This window comes from Martes martes (assembly GCF_963455335.1).
Source record: "Martes martes genome assembly, chromosome: 6".
NCBI classification, from domain to species: Eukaryota; Metazoa; Chordata; class Mammalia; order Carnivora; family Mustelidae; genus Martes; species Martes martes.
This window is the reverse complement of record NC_137893.1, coordinates 99,297,989-99,318,412: the sequence shown is the minus strand read 5'-3', so window position 1 is coordinate 99,318,412 and position 20,424 is coordinate 99,297,989. Positions and strand designations below refer to the sequence as shown.

Below are 20,424 nucleotides of genomic sequence, written 5' to 3'. Positions count from 1 at the left end.
TGTTTGTCTTGTTTTTTGTTTTTGGGTTGGGTTTGGTTTTGTTTTTTTACTTTTTAATGTGGCTATTAGAAAATTTTAAATTACATATGTGACTTGCATTTATGGTTCACATTCTATTTCTGCTAACCATTACTGATCTAAACCATTCACATGCTAACTTTCCTGTCTGAAATATCCCATTGCTCATTTCTTAAAATCCAGAACATGCCCTACATTATCAAATGCGACCTGCCCTCGAATGCTTTTTAAAAAGCATCTGTCCCATCAGGAATCGAGCACTCTCCTTCTATAAATTGCAAAAGCATCTTGCTTCTGACCCCACCCATATTATTCCAGTCCCACTACTAAGATTCAAGTTCCTAGCAAATAGGATCTATGTACAGTTTTATGTATGTTCGTAAGCTGCTTCAGTAAAGAATCAGTAAATTTTTGTTAGACAAGTAAGCAAATATATGTAGTACATATATTCTCAGTTCACTTTCTCTCAAAGCTGTCATGAGAGGTCAGAATTTTCTAAAATAGGTTCATGACTTAATAAGAGGATACATACCAGCTGATTGTCAGATACTGTAGAGGATGGCGAGGATAGGTTTGCCTGCAAAATTTGAAACATGGTGTTCATTTAGTAAAATTCATAATTTAACAAAATATCTATATTTTTAAGTTTTTTGAAGTTCTTTTATTAGTAAAGAATACACGTCCACAATAGGATTTTGAAAAGTATAAGGTAAAAGGAAAAACATCATTATGTCACCAAAAAATGATGTGAACATGCTTGGTACATTTCCTTACAATATTTTCCCTCACCTAACAAGGAATAAGATGTTTTATGTGTTACTTTTCCTTAACATCTTAATATAAGTACCATCATAAAACATCAAAAATTCTTCAAGATGACATAATATTTCAGTCTCTGTGTATACTGCACATTTGACCTAAACATACTAGCATTGGTGGATGTTTAAATTTGTTTACAGCAAATTGACACAACAGATTTTTTTCTTAAAGTATCTTTATATATGAAGGAAAGCATAACAAAATTTTCATGATTTTGGAAAGAAACAATTTAGTTAAAAAAAAAAAAACAAACTATTTTCAATCAAAGGGGAGGCTAATATCATTTCTTCCTCCTTGGTTCCTGAAATTCACTCCTTCCATCTGGATTTAGTTTCCTTCTTACTGAAGTAAATGTTGCGGTAGTTCTGCCACACCCTACTGTTGTGGACTTTGCCTGCAAACGTTTTTATTTTTGTGCTCATTCTTGAATGAGAGTTCAACTGGACATAGAATTCTAGGTTCAGAGTTATCTTCTCTCAGCATTTCTCAGACACTGTCCCACTGGCTCTGGCTTCTGTCAGTGTTGTCAGTCTAAATGTCCTACCTTGGTGGATCATTTGTCTTCACACTTGGTTAGCGTTTGATACTTTCCTCCATGGGGCACCTGGGTGGCTCAGCTGGTTCAGCATCTGACTCTTGACTTTGGCTCAGGTCATGATCTCAGGGTCATGATCTCAAGGTTGTGAGATTGAGCCCCCCGTGTTAGGCTTTGCACTCAGTGCGGATTCTCCTTGTCCCTCTCCCTCTGCTCCTCCCCCCCCACTCATGCACTCACTCTCTCTCTGAAATAAATAAAATCTTAAAAAAAAAAACCAACTTTTTTCCATGACATTCTGTAATTTCACCATGCTGTATGTGAGGGTGGATTTCTTTTAATGCTTCTTTTTTGAGATTTGGTGTGGTCCATCATTCTGAGTATGCATATCTTTCTTCAGTTCTGGAAAATCTTCCATGAGTAACTCTTCAAATATCACCTTTCTCACATTATGTCTCATCTCTTCTTAAGAAGATTCTATTAAATATATATTTAGTTTTTTAATCCTTCTAATTTCTCTCAATTTCCTTTCATATTTTTATCCCTTTATGCTGCATTCTGCATGGTTTCCACATATACACTTGACAGTTAACTAATTTTTCTTCAATTTTATATTAACACATTCAACATGACAATTGAATTTTATGTTTTAAAGACTTATTTTTACCTTCTGGAAGTTCTACTTGGTTCTTTTTCAAATCTTTCTTATAATATCTATAACTCCTCTTAACTAATTCAACATTTTTTTAAATTTTATTTTATTTTTTCAGTGTTCCAAGATTCGTTGTTTAACATTTTTAATATGTTTTAGACTTACTAAATAGTGAAAGTTAAAATCTGAGCTCCTAGCTCCTGGCACACAGGTTCTGATGTACCTGTGTTCCACCAAAGCTTTAACTTCTCCACTTGGAACTCCCATTTCATTTCTGGCATTCAGAAGTTTCTCCTTTTTTTTTTTTTTTTAAAAATTTTTTTTTTAAAGATTTATTTATTTATTTATTTGTCAGAGAGAGAGAGAGAGAGAGAGGAGCGAGAGTGAGCGCAAGCAGACAGAGTGGCAGGCAGAGGGAGTTAGGAGCCCGATGTGGGACTCGATCCCAGGACGCTGGGATCATGACCTGAGCCGAAGGCAGCTGCTTAACCAACTGAGCCACCCAGGCGTCCCAAGTTTCTCCTTCTTTACTTCAGATTGAGTCACCTAAACATTTTTAACAATTGTGTTTCATCAAGCTTTCTGCATTTAAATGGGAGGCTGAGTTCCACAACAACTCCACCCTCAATGTGATACAAATGCTTAATTATAAATAATAGACTTGCCTGAAATATGATAAAGTGGTGTTCCTAAAATATTCTTATCCTTTTTGAAACTGCAAATGTTGTCAAGGTGTATTATAAATGTGTCAATATTCTTTTTACTTTCTGAGCTATGAATGATAACTGGGAACTGAGAGTTTAGTGGTTCTTTTGATATCGCCAAGTATATAGAAGCATGAATCACCAAACATAAGGACAAGGCACCTGTAGTCCTTCTCACACTGTGCCCAATATTGTTTGTGTTCTGCTTTTTGACTCATGCCTTTCTTCACAAGGTCTGTCGCTGCTTGCTGCCATTCATGGTTGCTCTCTGGCAGCAGGGTGTCTTGGCTAAACGCTCCCCATCTCTAATTGCTGGGACCAGGTTAGTGGTTAATGTGCACCAAGGTTTATGGTTATGCTGTGCTGCAGGAAATTGCCTTTCAGAATGTTCATCACATTCAGTCGCCCTAGGGTTTTGTTCTTAACCTCATAATGTAATATGAGTAATAATTATTTCCTCTAAAGTCTTCATTTTTTTCTCTTAAGTTAATTTCTCATTATTGCAATAGTGAGAGAATTTTCTTTGAGTCCCGTAAGTTAAGTTAATAGCTTCTATGACATATGCTGAAACAAATGTGAGAATTTTGACTGAAACCTATCATAGTTAAGTTTTCATCTCAATAATTATAGGAAAGAAGGGATTACACAGCAAAAACAAAGTACTGATTCATCTGTGTATAAAGAAGATGTGGTCTATATACACAATGGAATATTACTCTACCATCAGAAAGGATGAATATCCAACATTTGTATCATCATGGATGGAACTGGAGGAGATTATGCTGAGTGAAATAAGTCAAGCAGAGAAAGACAATTATCACAGGGCTTCGCTTATTTGTGCAGCATAAGGAATAACATGGAAGACATTAGGAGAAGGAAGGGAGAAATGAAGGGGGGTAATCAGAGGGGGAGATGAACCATGAGAGACTATGGACTCCAGGAAACAAACTGAGGGTTTTAGAGGGGAGGCGAGGTGGAGTGATGGGTAAGCCTGGTGGTGGGTATTAAGGAGGGCACGTATTGCATGGAGCACTGGGTGTTATACACAAACAATGAATCATGGAACACTATATCAAAAACTGATGATATACTGTATGGCTACTAAGATAACATAATTAAAAACATCTTTTTAAGTATTTGTGCAATTTAACCACATTACTGACATTTATCAGTGTATAGTGCTAAATAATACCAAACTATTAGAGGGAAAAAAGATTAAATGTTCAAGAAAAGTTGTGATTAAATTAAGGAAAAACCCAAATATCTTTGGACCAAAATTCCTTTACTGGGAATTATAACATTACAATAAGATACTCTAAACATACCAATTCCATTTTTATTTTATCTTTTACAATGGATTTCATATCATTTATGTGAGAAACTCTTCCCAGAGAACGATAGAATTAAATGTGCCCATCAGGGTGACATAAATATTTATAAAACCACTGCAGATCCTTTACCTAAGAAAAAGAATATTGGCTTCTGTGTACTATGAATATAACCAGATTTTTTCAACCAAGCCAGTCATGTCAAGCTCTTTGAGAAGCCTCACTTTGTTTGCCTAATACAGGTTAGCAGGGTTTATTAAATGCTATAGGTATAAATATGTTATTAATTTTGTAGCAATTATTTTCCAAAAAGGGAGAAAAGCCTGTTTGGTGAACTGAGATCGGAGCAACGAGAGGTGGGAGAAAGTTACTCTGTCTGAACCACTGCTCCTTGGTTAGTGAAGGAAGGTAGAGAAGCAACTTGATGTTCCTAAGACTAAACTTGAAATTGGATTTGAATAACAACAAAGATTTTAGTTATTCGTGTCTACCCACATTAATACTAACTGTGAGGAACAACAATACAGAGGAGTGTAAGGATGGCTGTTGTGTGAAACAAAATCCTACAAACTATTCTAAGGCTTTTAACATCATTTTAATCATAAAAGAAAGGAAAGGAATGTATAATAAAGGAGGAGGGTCCATGTTAACCAACATAACATCATTTAAAAAGCTTAGAAACCAACAGAGAAGACCAAAAAAAAAAAAAAAAAAAGTGAAAGGTAAAATTTCTTACTTCAGAGAAAATCTATTAATGAGCTAGATTATGTGGAAAAACAAAGAGCTAAAGACAAAGCGAGAAAGGAGGATTTGAAATCCACTGAAAAATAAATTGCTCTACAGGGCCACCACTGCCCTAAGCTGGCTTTGGAGAAACCATGTTCCTTTTCCAAAGACTTGCTCTTAGAGGCATAAGAAGTACAATGAAGCTCCTTAGTCATTGTCTACATTGTTTTTCCTTGCCACGTGCAGCTTTTCCTCATTCTTGACGCATGTCTTTTTAGTTGGCATCACACTAGCAAACACCCTCTTGGGGGACTGGAACAGAACCCAGTTGTTCCAGCTGTCTTTGCCTTCTGTACTCTACACTTCCACTTTCAGCTTGCTTTTTTCCCTTTCAGCAGTCACATCTCTCCCACCTGAATAAAACAGCCAGTTCAATATCATTAAAATGTTTTTCTTCCACCTTTTCTCTGTTGACTCATTGTCCTGAGTTTCCTTTTCTCATGGCTCAAAGAAGTCTAATTAGCGATAATGTGTTAAATGAATTATGTTACTTCTCCCAGGCAGAAAGACAAAGCTTAAAATATTAACTGAGCCCCTAATAATCATTGAGTGCTGAGACTGGTGTTCAGGAAACATAAAATGATAAAATGATAAAGCACTGTCTTTCCCTTAACCTAGCAAGTGCTCCTGTTATTTTTTTTTTTTTTAAGATTTTATTTATTTATTTGTCAGAGAGACAGGCACAGCGAGAGAGGGAACACAAGCAGGGGGAGTAAGAGAGGGAGAAGCAGGCTTCCTGCGGAGCAAACAGCCTGATAGGGGGCTCAATCCCAGGACGCTGGGACCATGACCCGAGCTGAAGGCAGACGCTTAACAACTGAGCCACCCAGGCGCCCCAAGTGCTCCTGTTATTTGTACATAAGTCGCTATGTTTGCAAAAGAACGAATCCAATAGTAAGAATGTTAGGCACCAAGCCCATAGCGATATATTATGAGGCATCATATCTTTTTTGCTTCACGTTCTTTACTCTCTATATAGACATTACCCTATCTATCTCATTGAAAAACATTTTATAAATTAGTAACTTATCATCCCCAAAAGGCCTAAATACAAAACATAGATTTGAAAGTTTGAGTCTTTGTACTAAGGAATGATGATTCCATCTTGTCATGAACATAACCAGGAGGCAAAATAAGTGGGTATAGGGACCAGGGACAGCCATTGTTTATATGTGCTAATGAGGCGATAAAAGATCAGATCAAGGGCAAGTTTGGCTGAAATATGGAGGCTTCATGTTTGGTAAAGTCTAAACTAATGATTTGAAGGATACAAGGCATAAGGAGTCTCTCATTACATCTTTTCTCTTCCTCTTCACTTTATGGAACCCAGATAATTACCTTTAGTTCCTTCCTCATTCCATTTCACATAAGCATGCGTCAGAAATATTTAAATAAAATAAATAAATAATAAATAAAATAGTAAAATAAATAAATAAATGAGAATAAGCAGAATTGTTGTTTAAAGTGTTCACAACTCTTTCTGTAATTCGTCAAATCTCTGGTCACAAACTATGGAAATCAGATCAGGACCAAGGTCTGGACTGAAGTGAACTGCATTGAAGTTTCCTCTTACCTTCAGACCTAGGACTACACAAGCACACAGCACCTCTGAAAACACCCCAGCATAGAGACATTGCCAAGCATAGCAACAGGGGAGTACACAAGCTGCCTAAATTGGAGACAGTGACCTTTACTTGAATAACTGTGTGTATGTGCATGTGTGTATATATATATATACACACACACACATATATATATATGTGTGTATATATATGTGTGTGTGTGTGTATATATAGTGGGGAATATTCTTAATAAAGCTTGACACATTTTTTAATATATTGTGATATTTTGAAAGCAATATGCATCCATCATTATGACATTTTTCTGTCCCTCAAGCTCATTAAGATGGGATCTTACCGGTTTACTATATAACCTTCAATAGGCCTATCTCTGTTATTTCTCTGGCACTTAAAAGTAACTCATGTAATGTAGAGAGTTTATAAAAATAAGTTGTTATCTATAGGCTGTGATTCCAACTAAGGGTTTTTTGATAAATTAGTAATGGATCTAGTACTTGTCTTATTTTCTGAGGTTGCTCTTTGTTAAGAAAGCACACTGTGGGGACGCCTGGGTGGCTCGGTTGGTTAAGCAGCTGCCTTCGGCTCAGGTCATGATCCCAGCGTCCTGGGATCGAGTCCCACATCGGGCTCCTTGCTCAGCAGGGAGCCTGCTTCTCCCTCTGCCTGCCACTCTGTCTGCTTGTGCTCACTCTCGCTCCTCTCTCTCTCTGACAAATAAATAAATAAATCTTTAAAAAAAAAAAAAAAAAAAAAAAAAAAAAAAAAAAAAAAAAAAAAAAAAGAAAGCACACTGTGGTTTTGAATTATATGAGTGAAATAATTTATACTGGTTGTAGTTAATTAAAAATAAATATTTACAAAGACAAGTGTAATGCAAAGGAAAAAATGACATTCCCCTCCAAATATGATAGACTGAAAACAGAATAAAATAGAAATTCAAATAAAAAAATTCATTCCTTTACATAGGAGGAAAGAAATTCTCTAAAAGTAAGTATCATGAGAAACAATCACATAGGAGGAAAGAAATTCTTTAAAAGTGTCATGAGAATCAACCACTCTTACACATTAACTGATAAATTATGAGTTAAATTATCAGAGTGATGTAAAATGTTAGAAATATAATAGATATCATTTTAGATATTGCCATCAAATATGAAATTATTCAAAGTTTAGCCTGAAGGTTATTGAACATGAAGAAATAATTTAGACCCAGAATATAAATACTAATGGATAAAATATTTAAGGAAAACAAACCATTTCCGTATCTTCTATAGTTCTCACACAACTATTAATGGCAAGGGCTTTGACACGAGGCAGACCTGGTTGGATTTTGCCTACTCTGACTTCCAAGACTTGGTTTCCTCCTTTGTCATATGAAGATCTTGAAGTAATAATACCCACTTCATAAGACTGGTGTAAGGTTAAGTGAAATACTTCAGTCTCATTTGCAAGGTAAGAACTCAAAACAATGGAATGGAATATTGTTGATAAATTAGAGTCAATCTCGCAAGTGACCTTTGGAGATCACCACTACTCAACATGTTGTTAGCCTCACTTAAATTCTACTACACTTAAGAAGACCTCAGTTTACTTTAAAATCACTTGCAATTCAAGTACATCATGAATTGAAGAAAATTTTGACTTTAATTAGACTGAATTGATGGTACTTTTCAAGCATCTGGCTTATCCTAAGGGGAAAAAAAAAAAACAGACCATGTGAAATGTAACAATATGTGCAATAAAGAATAAGAATAGGACACTAATTGTTTTTGCATTTTCTTTTCTTTTCTTTTTTTTCATGAAAAAGAAAAGCAGCATTTTACCAAAGTTCCCAGAAAGAGGAATTAGTCATACAATTTCTTGTTATTTAATAAAACCATTATAATCATCCCAGGAACACTGGAAAGCCAATAGATAATACAGCTTCATCAAAAATTAGCAACTTGGTAAGTTTGCTTACAGTTCACCCAATTCTACAGCCAGCTCTTCTCTAATGTCTACAAGAAAGTGTCTTGCTCATTCCATATTTGTTTACTGTCTCCCCCATTATAAGCTATAGAAATGGGGACCTTATTAGGTTCATCCCTCACCCCAGTGACTCCTCAGTGAGTAGACATGGTAGACAGTAAATATTTGTTCAATCAATGCATAAAAGTAAGAAATTGAGTAATAGAACTAGCTAGAAAATTCTAAGTTTTCCACTAGTTGTGATTCATGGGTCATATACAGCACTTTCAGAGAGACCCCAGATATAGGGATTTTGAGTGGTCTATGATAATCTGTTGAGGATATCCTCAAATATCACAATACTTTTTCTCTGGTTCTCATCTAAGTCTTCTCCTTTTCCCTCTATGGTGCAGGAGTTGGTAAACAGGGGATCCCTGTTTTCTAATTGAATCTAAGAATTTCTACAGTCAATGACACATCAAGTCCCAGCAAGTATATACGGCAAAGATGCCTACTTCCTTCAAAGTCTGCAGAGAGGTGGTGAAATACTGAAAAGACTTCTCAGATTTGCTTTTGAGTTTCCATGGGAGTGGAAGAGAAAAAAAATATATAGCAAAAGATTAATTAATTAATTGAGTGAAAGCTATCCAAGTCATCCTGAAGGTAAGGTATCTTATAATTCAGGCAATATGAATATTGGAATTTCTAGAAGAAAATACAACTATGTCATTCTTTTAAAATCAGAACTTACTGTATTTAAAATAGATTGTTCACATGAGACCAACGCTTATGGCTTAAGTGGACTTCTGCTCTAAAATTTCATTTTTTTCTCCTCAAAATAAATGTATCAGACATCACTTGGTAAATATAACAACTATAGCCAAATATTTAGAAGTGTGATTTCCCTAAAATTTGGCACCAAAGAACTGGGTTTTACATTCCACCATAAAATTATCCTTGATAGTCTTCTAAAAGACATGGACATATTTGAGGTGTCACGAAGGACAATTTAAATGTCATGTTGTAAGAGAAAGTAAAAAAATAAAGCTTCCCACTCAAGAAACCAAATGTAATCAAAGTGAAGAATGTTATCTGAATCAGAGTTCATATTTGCTCTAGTCTATACTAATCTATTTGATGATTCATTGCTAACACTGAATGACTCAAATGCTCTCAGAAAGTTTGGGGCAAATGTTAACCTACTTTAATTAAGTCTGATAACTTATTGAAGAATAATTTGAAATAAATTCTAACTCTGGAGCTTGATGCAGCCCCTCCAGAATTATTCCAATTGCTACCAAGTTAACACCCACAGGGAGGGACGAGAGGATGTTTTTCAGCCCCTCCCCATCTTCTTGTGAATGAGTCTCCATCAGAGGCACTTTGGTGACAGGTAGGAGTAGGTGAGAAAGACTTGAGAAATCAAAAACTCGTAGCTATTTTTTCCTGGGTCTGGCTCTTGTAGCATATATTAGTCACAAAAAGTATTGAAACTGCTTTAGGGAACTTTCATTTCTTGTATTCAACTTCAGAATCAAGGAACTCCATTAAGTCACGGCACTTCTACTCTTCCCAAGATAAAAAGGAGGAAGAGAAAGGGGGAGGCATAGATGAAGGGAAAAGCAAAGGAAAATAAGAGGAAGAAAGCGAAGAACTATTATTTATTCCTGTATCTCAGGACTACATCAAGGGCCTTTCATACATTAACTAATATGAATCATACATCAGGCAATTGTTAGTTCCCAATTTTATAGATGAAAAAATTAAGGCATAGAGAGGTTATTTTACCAGGATCAGACAGCAAGCAGCCATTTTATTATTTAAACTTGGGTATAGTCTACTAAATATCTCTAGTCTTTTAAGTATTACTCCAAATGGCTTTCAATAAAAACGAGAGTGAAATCTTCTGGGTAAATATTCTAAGCAGTGTTCCTATCCATACCCTCTAAACATCACCTCCTAAATGTGATAAAATTCAGTGATTTCAACCAATTTATTATTTGCTTAGGGAGATCCAAATGAAGGCAAAAATACAAAAATTGAGAAGAGAATACGTCACAAAGTATGCAATTAATGACTATGCATTCTTGATGATGACGATGATGATGATAGTGATGGAAATAGCATATTAGAAAATATAAGGTATAACCTAAGGGAAATAATTTACTATTTTGTTTTAAACTAAAAACTAAACCCTTGCTTAGGAGAAAATCTTGTTTCTGTTGAAGGTATATGATCAGAAGCAGAAGCTGGCCACAGGGTGGATTATGAGTTGAGTAAAGAATGGAAACGTGATAGGGCTATATGTGTGTGCCTAAGGCATTCACAGCCAGAGCCATAATTAATTGAATCAAGTGTGTGAGTCTCTATCTACACATCTATTAATCTATTTTTGCTCCTAAGTGGAAATAAGTTTATTTGACAATAATTTAAATCAAAAAGAAAGCAAAAAACTAGTCAAAACCAGCTAAGCTGGCCATCCCATTGGAAATTGACAAATCTTAATGGTTCAGGTATGTGAATTGATGCCTTTATGATAAGCACAATAAACTTTTACAAAAATGAAAGTGTCATCGAAGCTCTGATATTTAGAAAGACAGAAAACAGGTGTTGGAGCTCCGTTTTATTTAGCCAAACTAATCAAACTAGACCTCACTTAAGAAGGAATTTATTCAATAAACTTATCTGACCTAACCTGATCTTCCACATCTGGGTGAATCACACCATCCTACCCCTTTCCACTTATGAAAAATATCAACTAATTCAATTTTAATGACATAAAATTGAGTTCCCTCTAAAGCATACACATCCACCCATTAAAAAAGCAGTATGTATCATTATGAAGGGACTTACATATTTGGTTTCTCGACCAGCTGCTCTCGGAAGAGTTGTAGGCATCTGTATGAAAAGAAAAATAATTATACTACTGAAGTAACCACAAAAATACTGAAAGATTTGACTTCTAGGATAAGTGTTCACCTTTTTTTTTTTTTTGTCATTATGAATTTCTAACCATTCTGCTCTCTTTTCTATACAAAACCCTCTTCTTCCAAAAATTATTTCATTAAACTATATCACTTCATTATTCTTTTCATTGTCATTATCTATCAGTTTTCTGATAAGTTTTCCCATATTTACTGATGGCATCCATTCGTGAATCATAATGGCCCCTTACAGGATTTCTGCCATTTCCAAAATTCACATGGAAGTCTCTAACCTCTCACTTCTTCACGCCACTGAGCTCCAAAGGTATTCTCATCTATTCCATTTCACTCATCCACTCTCAGGATCATTCCTAGACTCTGCCTTCACAAATAAAATGGGAAATCTGTAAAATTTTAATTTGAGCATCCTATTCTGAGAATTCTATCTCCCATTCACTTCTCAAATGTCCCCAATACAACATTTCTTTAGCCCCATTGAGACTCCAGAATCAATGAGTTTTACCAGTTCCATTGTGGTGTTATTACCCCTTAGTTTACATATATTTCAAATTATCAGTTATTTTAATACCTTAATTTCTCTGGCCTCCCTGTCTCTTTATGATAAACTCACCCTAAAAAAAAAAAAAAAAAAAAAAGAGAGAGAGAGAGAGAGAGAGAGAAGAAAACCACAACCCTGGTGGACCTTATCATCTATTTTCTCTAAACTTGAAAAGCAAAACATTGTGGAGAAACTCTCTCAACCAACCTAATTGATTTCATTATAAATTAATGGTTACCAACTTCAAATGAGCATTCAATACTGCCCGATAAGCCTCTAATTTTTCTCTTGTAGGCCCACTTTCCTACTTTCTGAAATGAGATGTGTTATTTGAGGCATTTACCTCCTCAGCAAATATTTATTATATATCTACTATGTGCCAGGAACTTTTCTATACCCTTCAGTTTATAACTAAACAAAACAGACAAAGATACCCTGTCCTTGGGGAGCTTACACTCTAGCAAGAGAGAAGGTAAACAATAAAATAATGAATAAGTAAATTACACTTTATGTTGCAGGTAAATCATATATTTCACTATATGTTATGCAAAAAAAAAAAAAAAATAGAAATAATTTGAAGCCTAGGGTAATGTATTCTTCCAGAGAAAATCTTTTCTTCTGCTAAAGACCTTATTTCTTTTAGATAACCCAGGTGTTAAGAAGGTCAAGAGTGCTGATGGCTTTTAAATTGGATGGCCAATCTAGAGAAGGTGACATTTGGGTTAAGATTTGAAGGAAGTGAGGGAGCTGGATATGTACAATCTAGAAAAAGAGCATTTCAACAAGATGGAACAAACGTAAAGTTCTCAAAATGGATTCCCACCTCAGAATGGTGGCTCAAGGACTCAAAGCAATCCTTTCAAAATAAACAATAATAATTAAAATATTTAAAACAATATTGACATGTTATTTATTAAAAACATCAATGAGCTAAAAAAAAAAAAAAAAAAAAAAGAACTTGGGCGCAAGATCAGGAAAAGATGGGAATCCAAATAGATGAGTCAAGCATCTGAGACCGGCTTTTATCCTAAAGATGTTTGCAAACAATAATGAGTTGCTTGAGAAACTGATCCAAACTTTTGACTGTCTCAGAGGTGTAGAGAGATAAAAGTCAGAATCCATGATCCCCAAGAATAGACTGAGCCTCAGGACTAAGAATGATCTAGAAGACCTCACACAGTCTTCAAGCTTGCCTCGAATTATGAAAACAACTGTTTAGAAAAAAATCATCCCAAAACCGTAGATTAAATTAAGGAATCCTTCCTTGCTAATGCTCCTGGTGTCTGACAGAAGCAAAGAAAAAGCTCTCTGTAGTACGATAATATCATCTGAGCCCTCAAATAATTTCTATAAATTAACTTTTGAGTAGAATATCCAACACACAAATCAGATGCAAACACACAAAGAGGTAAGACAATGTGAGTGAAAATAAGCAGAAATAATGAACAACCAAAAGACATGCACAGAGAACCCAGAAATCTGTTTTCTAAGAACCAGACTGAAAACAACCATAGTTACCAACATGCTTTTTCTGAGATAAAAGTTAAGCTTTCAAATTTTTACAAGGCACTAGAAACTATAAGAAGTGATATAACTGATTTGAAAACAGGACAAAATGTGCTGAGACAAGAGCATGCTTGGCACATTCGAGGCACAGGAAGGAAGCAGGCAGAGCGGTCATGCTGGGAGCAGGGTCAGAGAGCAGGGGAGCAGTGATGGAAAGGCTGGGACACGAGATCATAGGGGCCCTTCCAGGAGCTTGTATGGACTCTGTTTATATCTAAAGGAAATGTGTGGGCACTGCTGGTTTTCAGCCGAGGGGGGCCATAATCTGACTTACGCTTGAAAAGGATCTCTCTCTTTGATGTGTTAAAAATGAATCATAGTGAGGCAAGAATAGAGGGAAAAAAGCATTGCACTATCCAGCAAAACATGAGGAGAGCTCAGCAGTACAGAAGGCATGAAATAATCATATTCTACATATATTTTAAATCTACAGCCATAGGGATTCTTACAACAATGTAGAATATGAGAAAGAGAGAAGAAGAAAACTTGACACCAAAGTTTCTGGCCTTGTGCAAACAAAAGATTAGAATTCTATAGGTGGAGATGGGAAGGCAGGGTATGAAATAGTTTTTGTGGGAAGAAATCAGATTTTAATTTTTCAGATATTTAATAAAAATCTAAATGGAACCAGAGAATAGATATTTGGGAGAATAGAATTTGGGGATAATCCTGGACTAGAGATAGAAATCTGAGAGTTGTTAGCATAGACTTGTCTTTCAAAACACCAAAGGAATGAATACAGAGAGGAATGAGAAGCCCAAGATTGGAGTCCAGCATCACTCTAGCATTCATAATTCAGGAAGAGGAGGATGAGCCAACAAAGGATCCTAAGAAATAACAATGGCAAGTGATGTAGGACAAAAGCTGAGAGAGCAGTATCCTGGAAGGCACTAGAGGAATGTGTGCCAAAGAGGAGGGTGTGTCTACTATCTCCAATTTTACAGTTATGGCAGCTCTGAGCAGAGCTGAGTTTATAGTAATGGGAAACTGGGGAAAGTGGTCTGGGCAGCACAGTGAGGGCACAACCTGAATGGAGGGGATTTATGGGGAATGAGGGAATTGAAATCAGAATACCTAATGGCTTTCAACTTTTTCTTTTCTAATCTTTTCCCCATGATATGGTTGCTTTTCAATTTCAGTTAATAATCTTAAACCTTTCTTCACTGAAAAGTGTTAGTAATTGAATAACTAAAAGTATGGGTTACAAAATTCTTCATTTTCCCTCCATCCACCTACAAACATGCTTGTACCCGCACCTGACATTTCCTCTGTTTTCTGTTCTGTTACAATGGCAGGTTTCCAGGTTTGAACCAAAGGACACTTATTTGAATTAGGCTGTAGGTTCTATGTCCTTCTGAGGGATTTTCATCCTTTAGGATCTCCCTTTCTTCGTATAATTAGTACCTCCCCTCCAGTGAATCTACCCCATGCCAACTTGCTCTTATCATTTTCAGCTTTAAAAAGCAACCCAGAAATTCCTTGACCTTACTCCAGACCCAATTTCCTTCTCCCTTTCACAGCCCAACATTTCCAAGTAGTTGTTTCTGTTTGTTTTACATATTCTGTCTCTGCTTTCTCATCACATACCACTTTTCAACATTAGAGATAAGGGCAGCAGAGGGGTAATATGATGGAGAAAAATTTGAGGGCGGGGAAAAGAAGTATCTCTGAGGATAATTTCAAGATGTCCCTTCAGCTGGGCTGGGGGAAAAGGGGACAGTGAAGCACAGGTTTGGACAACTGGACAGTTCTTGAAGCCTTCCTCGGAGATGACAATGGAAATGGCTCTTTGAAGAGGAGTGTGGAGAGCCATAAACAAAGGTACAGAGAGGCAAAGATAAGGGACGTCATCACCGGGGTGGGAAGAGAATGGCACAGAGAGAGCGGTTGACATTACAGCTTTCTACAGCCTGAAACACATGTCCTTTCTGTTCTTCATAAAACAAAAAAAAAAGATACAACTCAGCGGAATTGGCAAATCCTAGGCCCCTAGGCTTTCGCATCTTCCACCTAGGCAGCAGGCACACATAGAGCCAAGCTAGCCGATATGCTCCAAGAACTTTGAGTTTCCCTGGAAAAATAATAAAAATCTGAAAAACGTGAATACCGTAGGAAAAAACAATGGTGCTGTTATTCCTCTCCTAGATTTTTACACAAGAGAAACATGTCCATACATAATCTTGTTCATACGTGTTCTTAGCAGCTCTATTGGTAATGGCACCTAAGCAGAAATAACCCAATTGTCCATCAAGAGGTGAAGAGTAAACCTATGATATGACCATGTGACAGAATACTACTCAGCAGTGAAAACAAATGAACTATTGATACATGCAAAAACATGGATGAATCTCATCTGCTTTTTACTATGTATAAACAGTGAGTCTCAGAAGACCACATACTGTATAATTCTATTTATATGACATTCTTGAAAAGGTAAAAGTATAGAAACAGAGAAGAGATCAGTAGCTGTCTGGTGCTTGGGTTGGAGGGAGGGACATACTACAAAGGAATACAAGGGAACTTTTTCATTAGATGGAAATGTTTTGTACTTCAGAAATGGTAGTGGTCACACAACTGTATTATGCTTTGTGAAAACCGAAAGAACTGTACACTGAAAGGGTAAATTTAACAATGGGTAAACTATACCTCAACAAATATGACTTTAAAAAGGAAAACTATATCCGACATAACAAATAACATAGAAATTAAAGGACAGAATAGATACTGAACAAATTCTTTTTTTTTTATTTTAATAAACACATAATGTATTTTTATCCCCAGGAGTACAGGTCTGTGAATCGCCAGGTTTACACATTTCACAGCACTCATCATAGCACATACCCTCCCCAATGTCCATTTGCCCACCACCCTCTCCCGTCCCCCCCTCCCCCCAGCAAGCCTCAGTCTGTTTTTTGAGATTGAGTCTTTTATGGTTTGTCTCCCTTCCAATCCCATCTTTTCATTTTTTCTTTTCCTACCTCCCCCAATGCCCCCGCATTGCATCTCCACTTCCTCATATCAAAGAGATCATACGATAGTTGTCTTTCTCCGATTGACTTATTTCACTAAGCATGATACCCTCTAGTTCCATCCACGTCGTCGCAAATGGCAAGATTTCATGTCTTTTGATGGCTGCATAGTATTCCATTGTGTATATATACCACTACTTCTTTATCCATTCATCTGTTGATGGACATCTAGGCTCTTTCCACAGTTTGGCTCTTGTGGACATTGCTGCTATAAACATTCGGGTGCATGTGCCCCTTCGGAGCACCACGTTTATATCTTTAGGATATATACCCAGTAGTGCAATTGCTGGGTCATAGGGTAGCTCTATTTTCAGTTTTTTGAGGAACTTCCACACTGTTTTCCAGAGTGGTTGCACCAGCTTACATTCCCACCAGCAGTGTAGGAGGGTTCCCCTCTCTCCGCATCCTCGCCAGCATCTGTCCTTTCTTGACTTGTTAATTTTAGCCATTCTGACTGGTGTGAGGTGGTATCTCATTGTGGTTTTGATTTGTATTTCCCTGATGCCGAGTGATGTGGAGCATTTTTTCATGTGTCTGTTGGACATCTGGATGTCTTCTTTGCAGAAATGTCTGTTCATGTCCTCTGCCCATTTCTTGACTGGATTATTTGTTCTTTGGGTATTGAGTTTGATAAGTTCTTTATAGATTTTGGATACTAACCCTTTATCTGATATGTCGTTTGCAAATATCTTCTCCCATTCTGTGAGTTGTCTTTTGGTTTTGTTAACTGTTTCCTTGGCTGTGCAAAAGCTTTTGATCTTGATGAAATCCCAATAGTTCATTTTTGCCCTTGCTTCTGTTGCCTTTGGCGATGTTCCTAGGAAGAAGTTGCTGCGGTTGAGGTCAAAGAGGTTGCTGCCTGCATTCTCCTCAAGGATTTGGATAGATTCCTTTCTCACATTGAGGTCCTTCATCCATTTTGAGTCTATTTTCATGTGTGGTGTAAGGAAATAGTTCAATTTCATTTTTCTGCATGTGGCTGTCCAATTTTCCCAGCACCATTTGTTGAAGAGGCTGTCTTTTTTCCATTGGATACTCTTTCCTGCTTTGTCGAAGATTAGTTGACCATAGAGTTGAGGGTCTATTTCTGGGCTCTCTATTCTGTTCCATTGGTCTATATGTCTGTTTTTGTGCCAGTACCATACTGTCTTGATGATGACAGCTTTGTAATAGAGCTTGAAGTCTGGAATGGTGATGCCACTGACTTTGGCTTTCTTTTTCAATATTCCTTTGGCTATTCGAGGTCTTTTCTGGTTCCATATGAATTTTAGGATTCTTTGTTCTATTTCTTTTAAAAAAATGGATGGGATTTTGATAGGGATTGCATGAAATGTGTAGATTGCTCTACGTAGAATAGACATTTTCACAATATTTGTTCTTCCAATCCATGAGCATGGAATATTTTTCCATTTCTTTGTGTCTTCCTCAATTTCTTTCATGAGTACTTTATAGTTTTCTGAGTATAGATTCTTTGCCTCTTTGGTTAGATTTATTCCTAGGTATCTTATGGTTTTGGGTGCGATTGTAAATGGGACTGACTCCTCAATTTCTCTTTCTTCGGTCTTGTTGTTAGTGTAAAGAAATGCGACTGATTTCTGTGCATTGACTTTATATCCTGACACTTTACTGAATAAGTTCTAGTTACTGTATAAGTTCTAGCAGTTTTGGAGTGGAGCCTTTTGGGTTTTCCACATACAGTATCATATCATCTGCAAAGAGTGATAGTTTGACTTCTTCTTTGCCAATTTGGATGCCTTTAATTTCTTTTTGTTGTCTGATTGCTGAGGCTAGGACTTCTAGTACTATGTTGAACAGCAGTGGTGATAACGGACATCCTTGTCGTGTTCCTGACCTTAGCAGAAAAGATTTCAGTTTTTCTCCATTGAGAATGATATTTGCAGTGGGTTTTTCATAGATGGCTTTGATAATATTGAGGTATGTGCCTTCTATCCCTACACTTTGAAGAGTTTTAATCAGGAAGGGATGCTGCACTTTGTCAAATGCTTTTTCAGCATCTATTGAGAGTATCATATGGTTCTTACTCTTTCTTTTATTAATGTATTGTATCACATTGATGGATTTGCGGATGTTGAACCAACCTTGCAGCCCTGGAATAAATCCCACTTGGTCGTGGTGAATAATCCTTTTAATGTACTGTTGGATCCTATTGGCCAGTATTTTGGTGAGAATTTTCGCATATGTGTTCATCAAGGATATTGGTCTGTAATTCTCTTTTTTGGTGGGATCCTTGTCTGGTTTTGGGATTAAGGTGATGCTGGCCTCATAGAATGAGTTTGGAAGTTTTCCTCCCATTTGTATTTTTTGGAACAGTTTCAGGAGAATAGGAATTAATTCTTCTTTAAATGTTTGGTAGAATTCCCCTGGGAAGCTGTCTGGTCCTGGACTTTTGTTTGTTTGGAGATTTTTGATGACTGTTTCAATCTCCTTACTGGTTATGGGTCTGTTCAGGTTTTCTATTTCTTCCTGGTTCAGTTGTGGTAGTTTATATGTCTCTAGAAATGTATCCATTTCTTCCAGATTGTCAAATTTGTTGGTGTAGAATTGCTCATAGTATGTTCTTATAATTGTTTGTATTTCTTTGGTGTTGGTTGTGATCTCTCCTCTTTCATTCATGATTTTATTTATTTGTGTCCTTTCTCTTTTCTTTTTGATAAGTCTGGACAGGGGTTTGTCAATCTTATTAATTCTTTCAAAGAACCAGCTCCTAGTTTTGTTGATTTGTTCTATTGTTTTTTTAGTTTCTATTTCATTGATTTCTGCTCTGATCTTTATGATTTCTCTTCTTCTGCTGGGTTTAGGCTTTCTTTGTTGTTCTCTCTCCAGCTCCTTTAGGTGTAGGGTTAGGTTGTGTATTTGAGACATTTCTTGTTTCTTGAGAAAGGCTTGCACCGCTATATATTTTCCTCTCAGGACTGCCTTTGTTGTGTCCCACAGATTTTGAACCGTTGTGTTTTCATTATCATTTGTTTCCATGATTTTTTTTCAATTCTTCTTTAATTTCCTGGTCGACCCATACATTTTTTAGAAGGATGCTGTTTAGTCTCCATGTATTTGTATTCTTTCCAAATTTCCTCTTGTGATTGAGTTCTAGCTTCAGAGAATTGTGGTCTGAAAATATGCAGGGAATGATCTCAATATTTTGGTACCAATTGAGACCTGATTTACGACCCAGGATGCGGTCTATTCTGGAGAATGTTCCATGTGCACTAGAGAAGAATGTATATTCTGTTGCTTTGGGATGGAATGTTCTGAATATATCTGTGATGTCCATCTGGTCCAGTGTGTCATTTAAGGCCTTTATTTCCTTGTTGATCTTTTGCTTAGATGATCTATCCATGTCAGTGAGGAGAGTGTTAAAGTCCCCTGCTATTATTGTATTACTGTCGATGTATTTCTTTGATTTTGATATTAATTGGTTTATATAGTTGGCTGCTCCCATGTTAGGGGCATAGATATTTAAGATTGTTAGGTCTTCTTGTTGGACAGACCCTTTGAGTATGATATAGTGTCCTTCCTCATCTCTTATTATAGTCTTTGGCTTAAAATCTAATTGATCTGATATAAGGATTGCCACCCCAGCTTTCTTCTGATGTCCATTAGCATGGTACATTGTTTTCCACCCCCTCACTTTAAATATGGAGGTGTCTTCGGGTCTAAAATGAGTTTCTTGTAGGCAGCATATTGATGGGTTTTGCTTTTTTATCCATTCTGATACCCTGTGTCTTTTGATTGGGGCATTTAGCCCATTAGCATTCAGGGTAACTATTGAGAGATATGAATTTAGTGCCATTGTATTGCCTGTAAGGTGACTGTTACTGTATATTGTCTCTGTTTCTTTCTGATCTACTACTTTTAGGGTCTCTCTTTGCTTAGAGGACCCCTTTCAATATTTCCTGTAGAGCTGGTTTGGTGTTTGCAAATTCTTTCAGCTTTTGTTTGTCCTGGAAGCTCTTTAT

General features: G+C 36.5%; 1 protein-coding gene across 9 annotated transcripts in view; it reads right to left on the bottom strand.

The window, feature by feature from the left end:
* The window catches only part of MLIP (muscular LMNA interacting protein), a 254,404-nt gene that overhangs the window by 62,360 nt on the left and 171,620 nt on the right, over positions 1–20,424 (bottom strand). For all 9 annotated transcript variants that reach the window (XM_080805321.1, XM_080805322.1, XM_080805324.1 and 6 more), the window contains 2 exons: positions 11,223–11,267; positions 551–595 (listed from right to left, as the gene is read on the bottom strand). In XM_080805321.1, the coding sequence (XP_080661447.1) occupies positions 551–595; positions 11,223–11,267 (90 nt within the window). The remainder of the gene's footprint in view (positions 1–550; positions 596–11,222; positions 11,268–20,424) is intronic.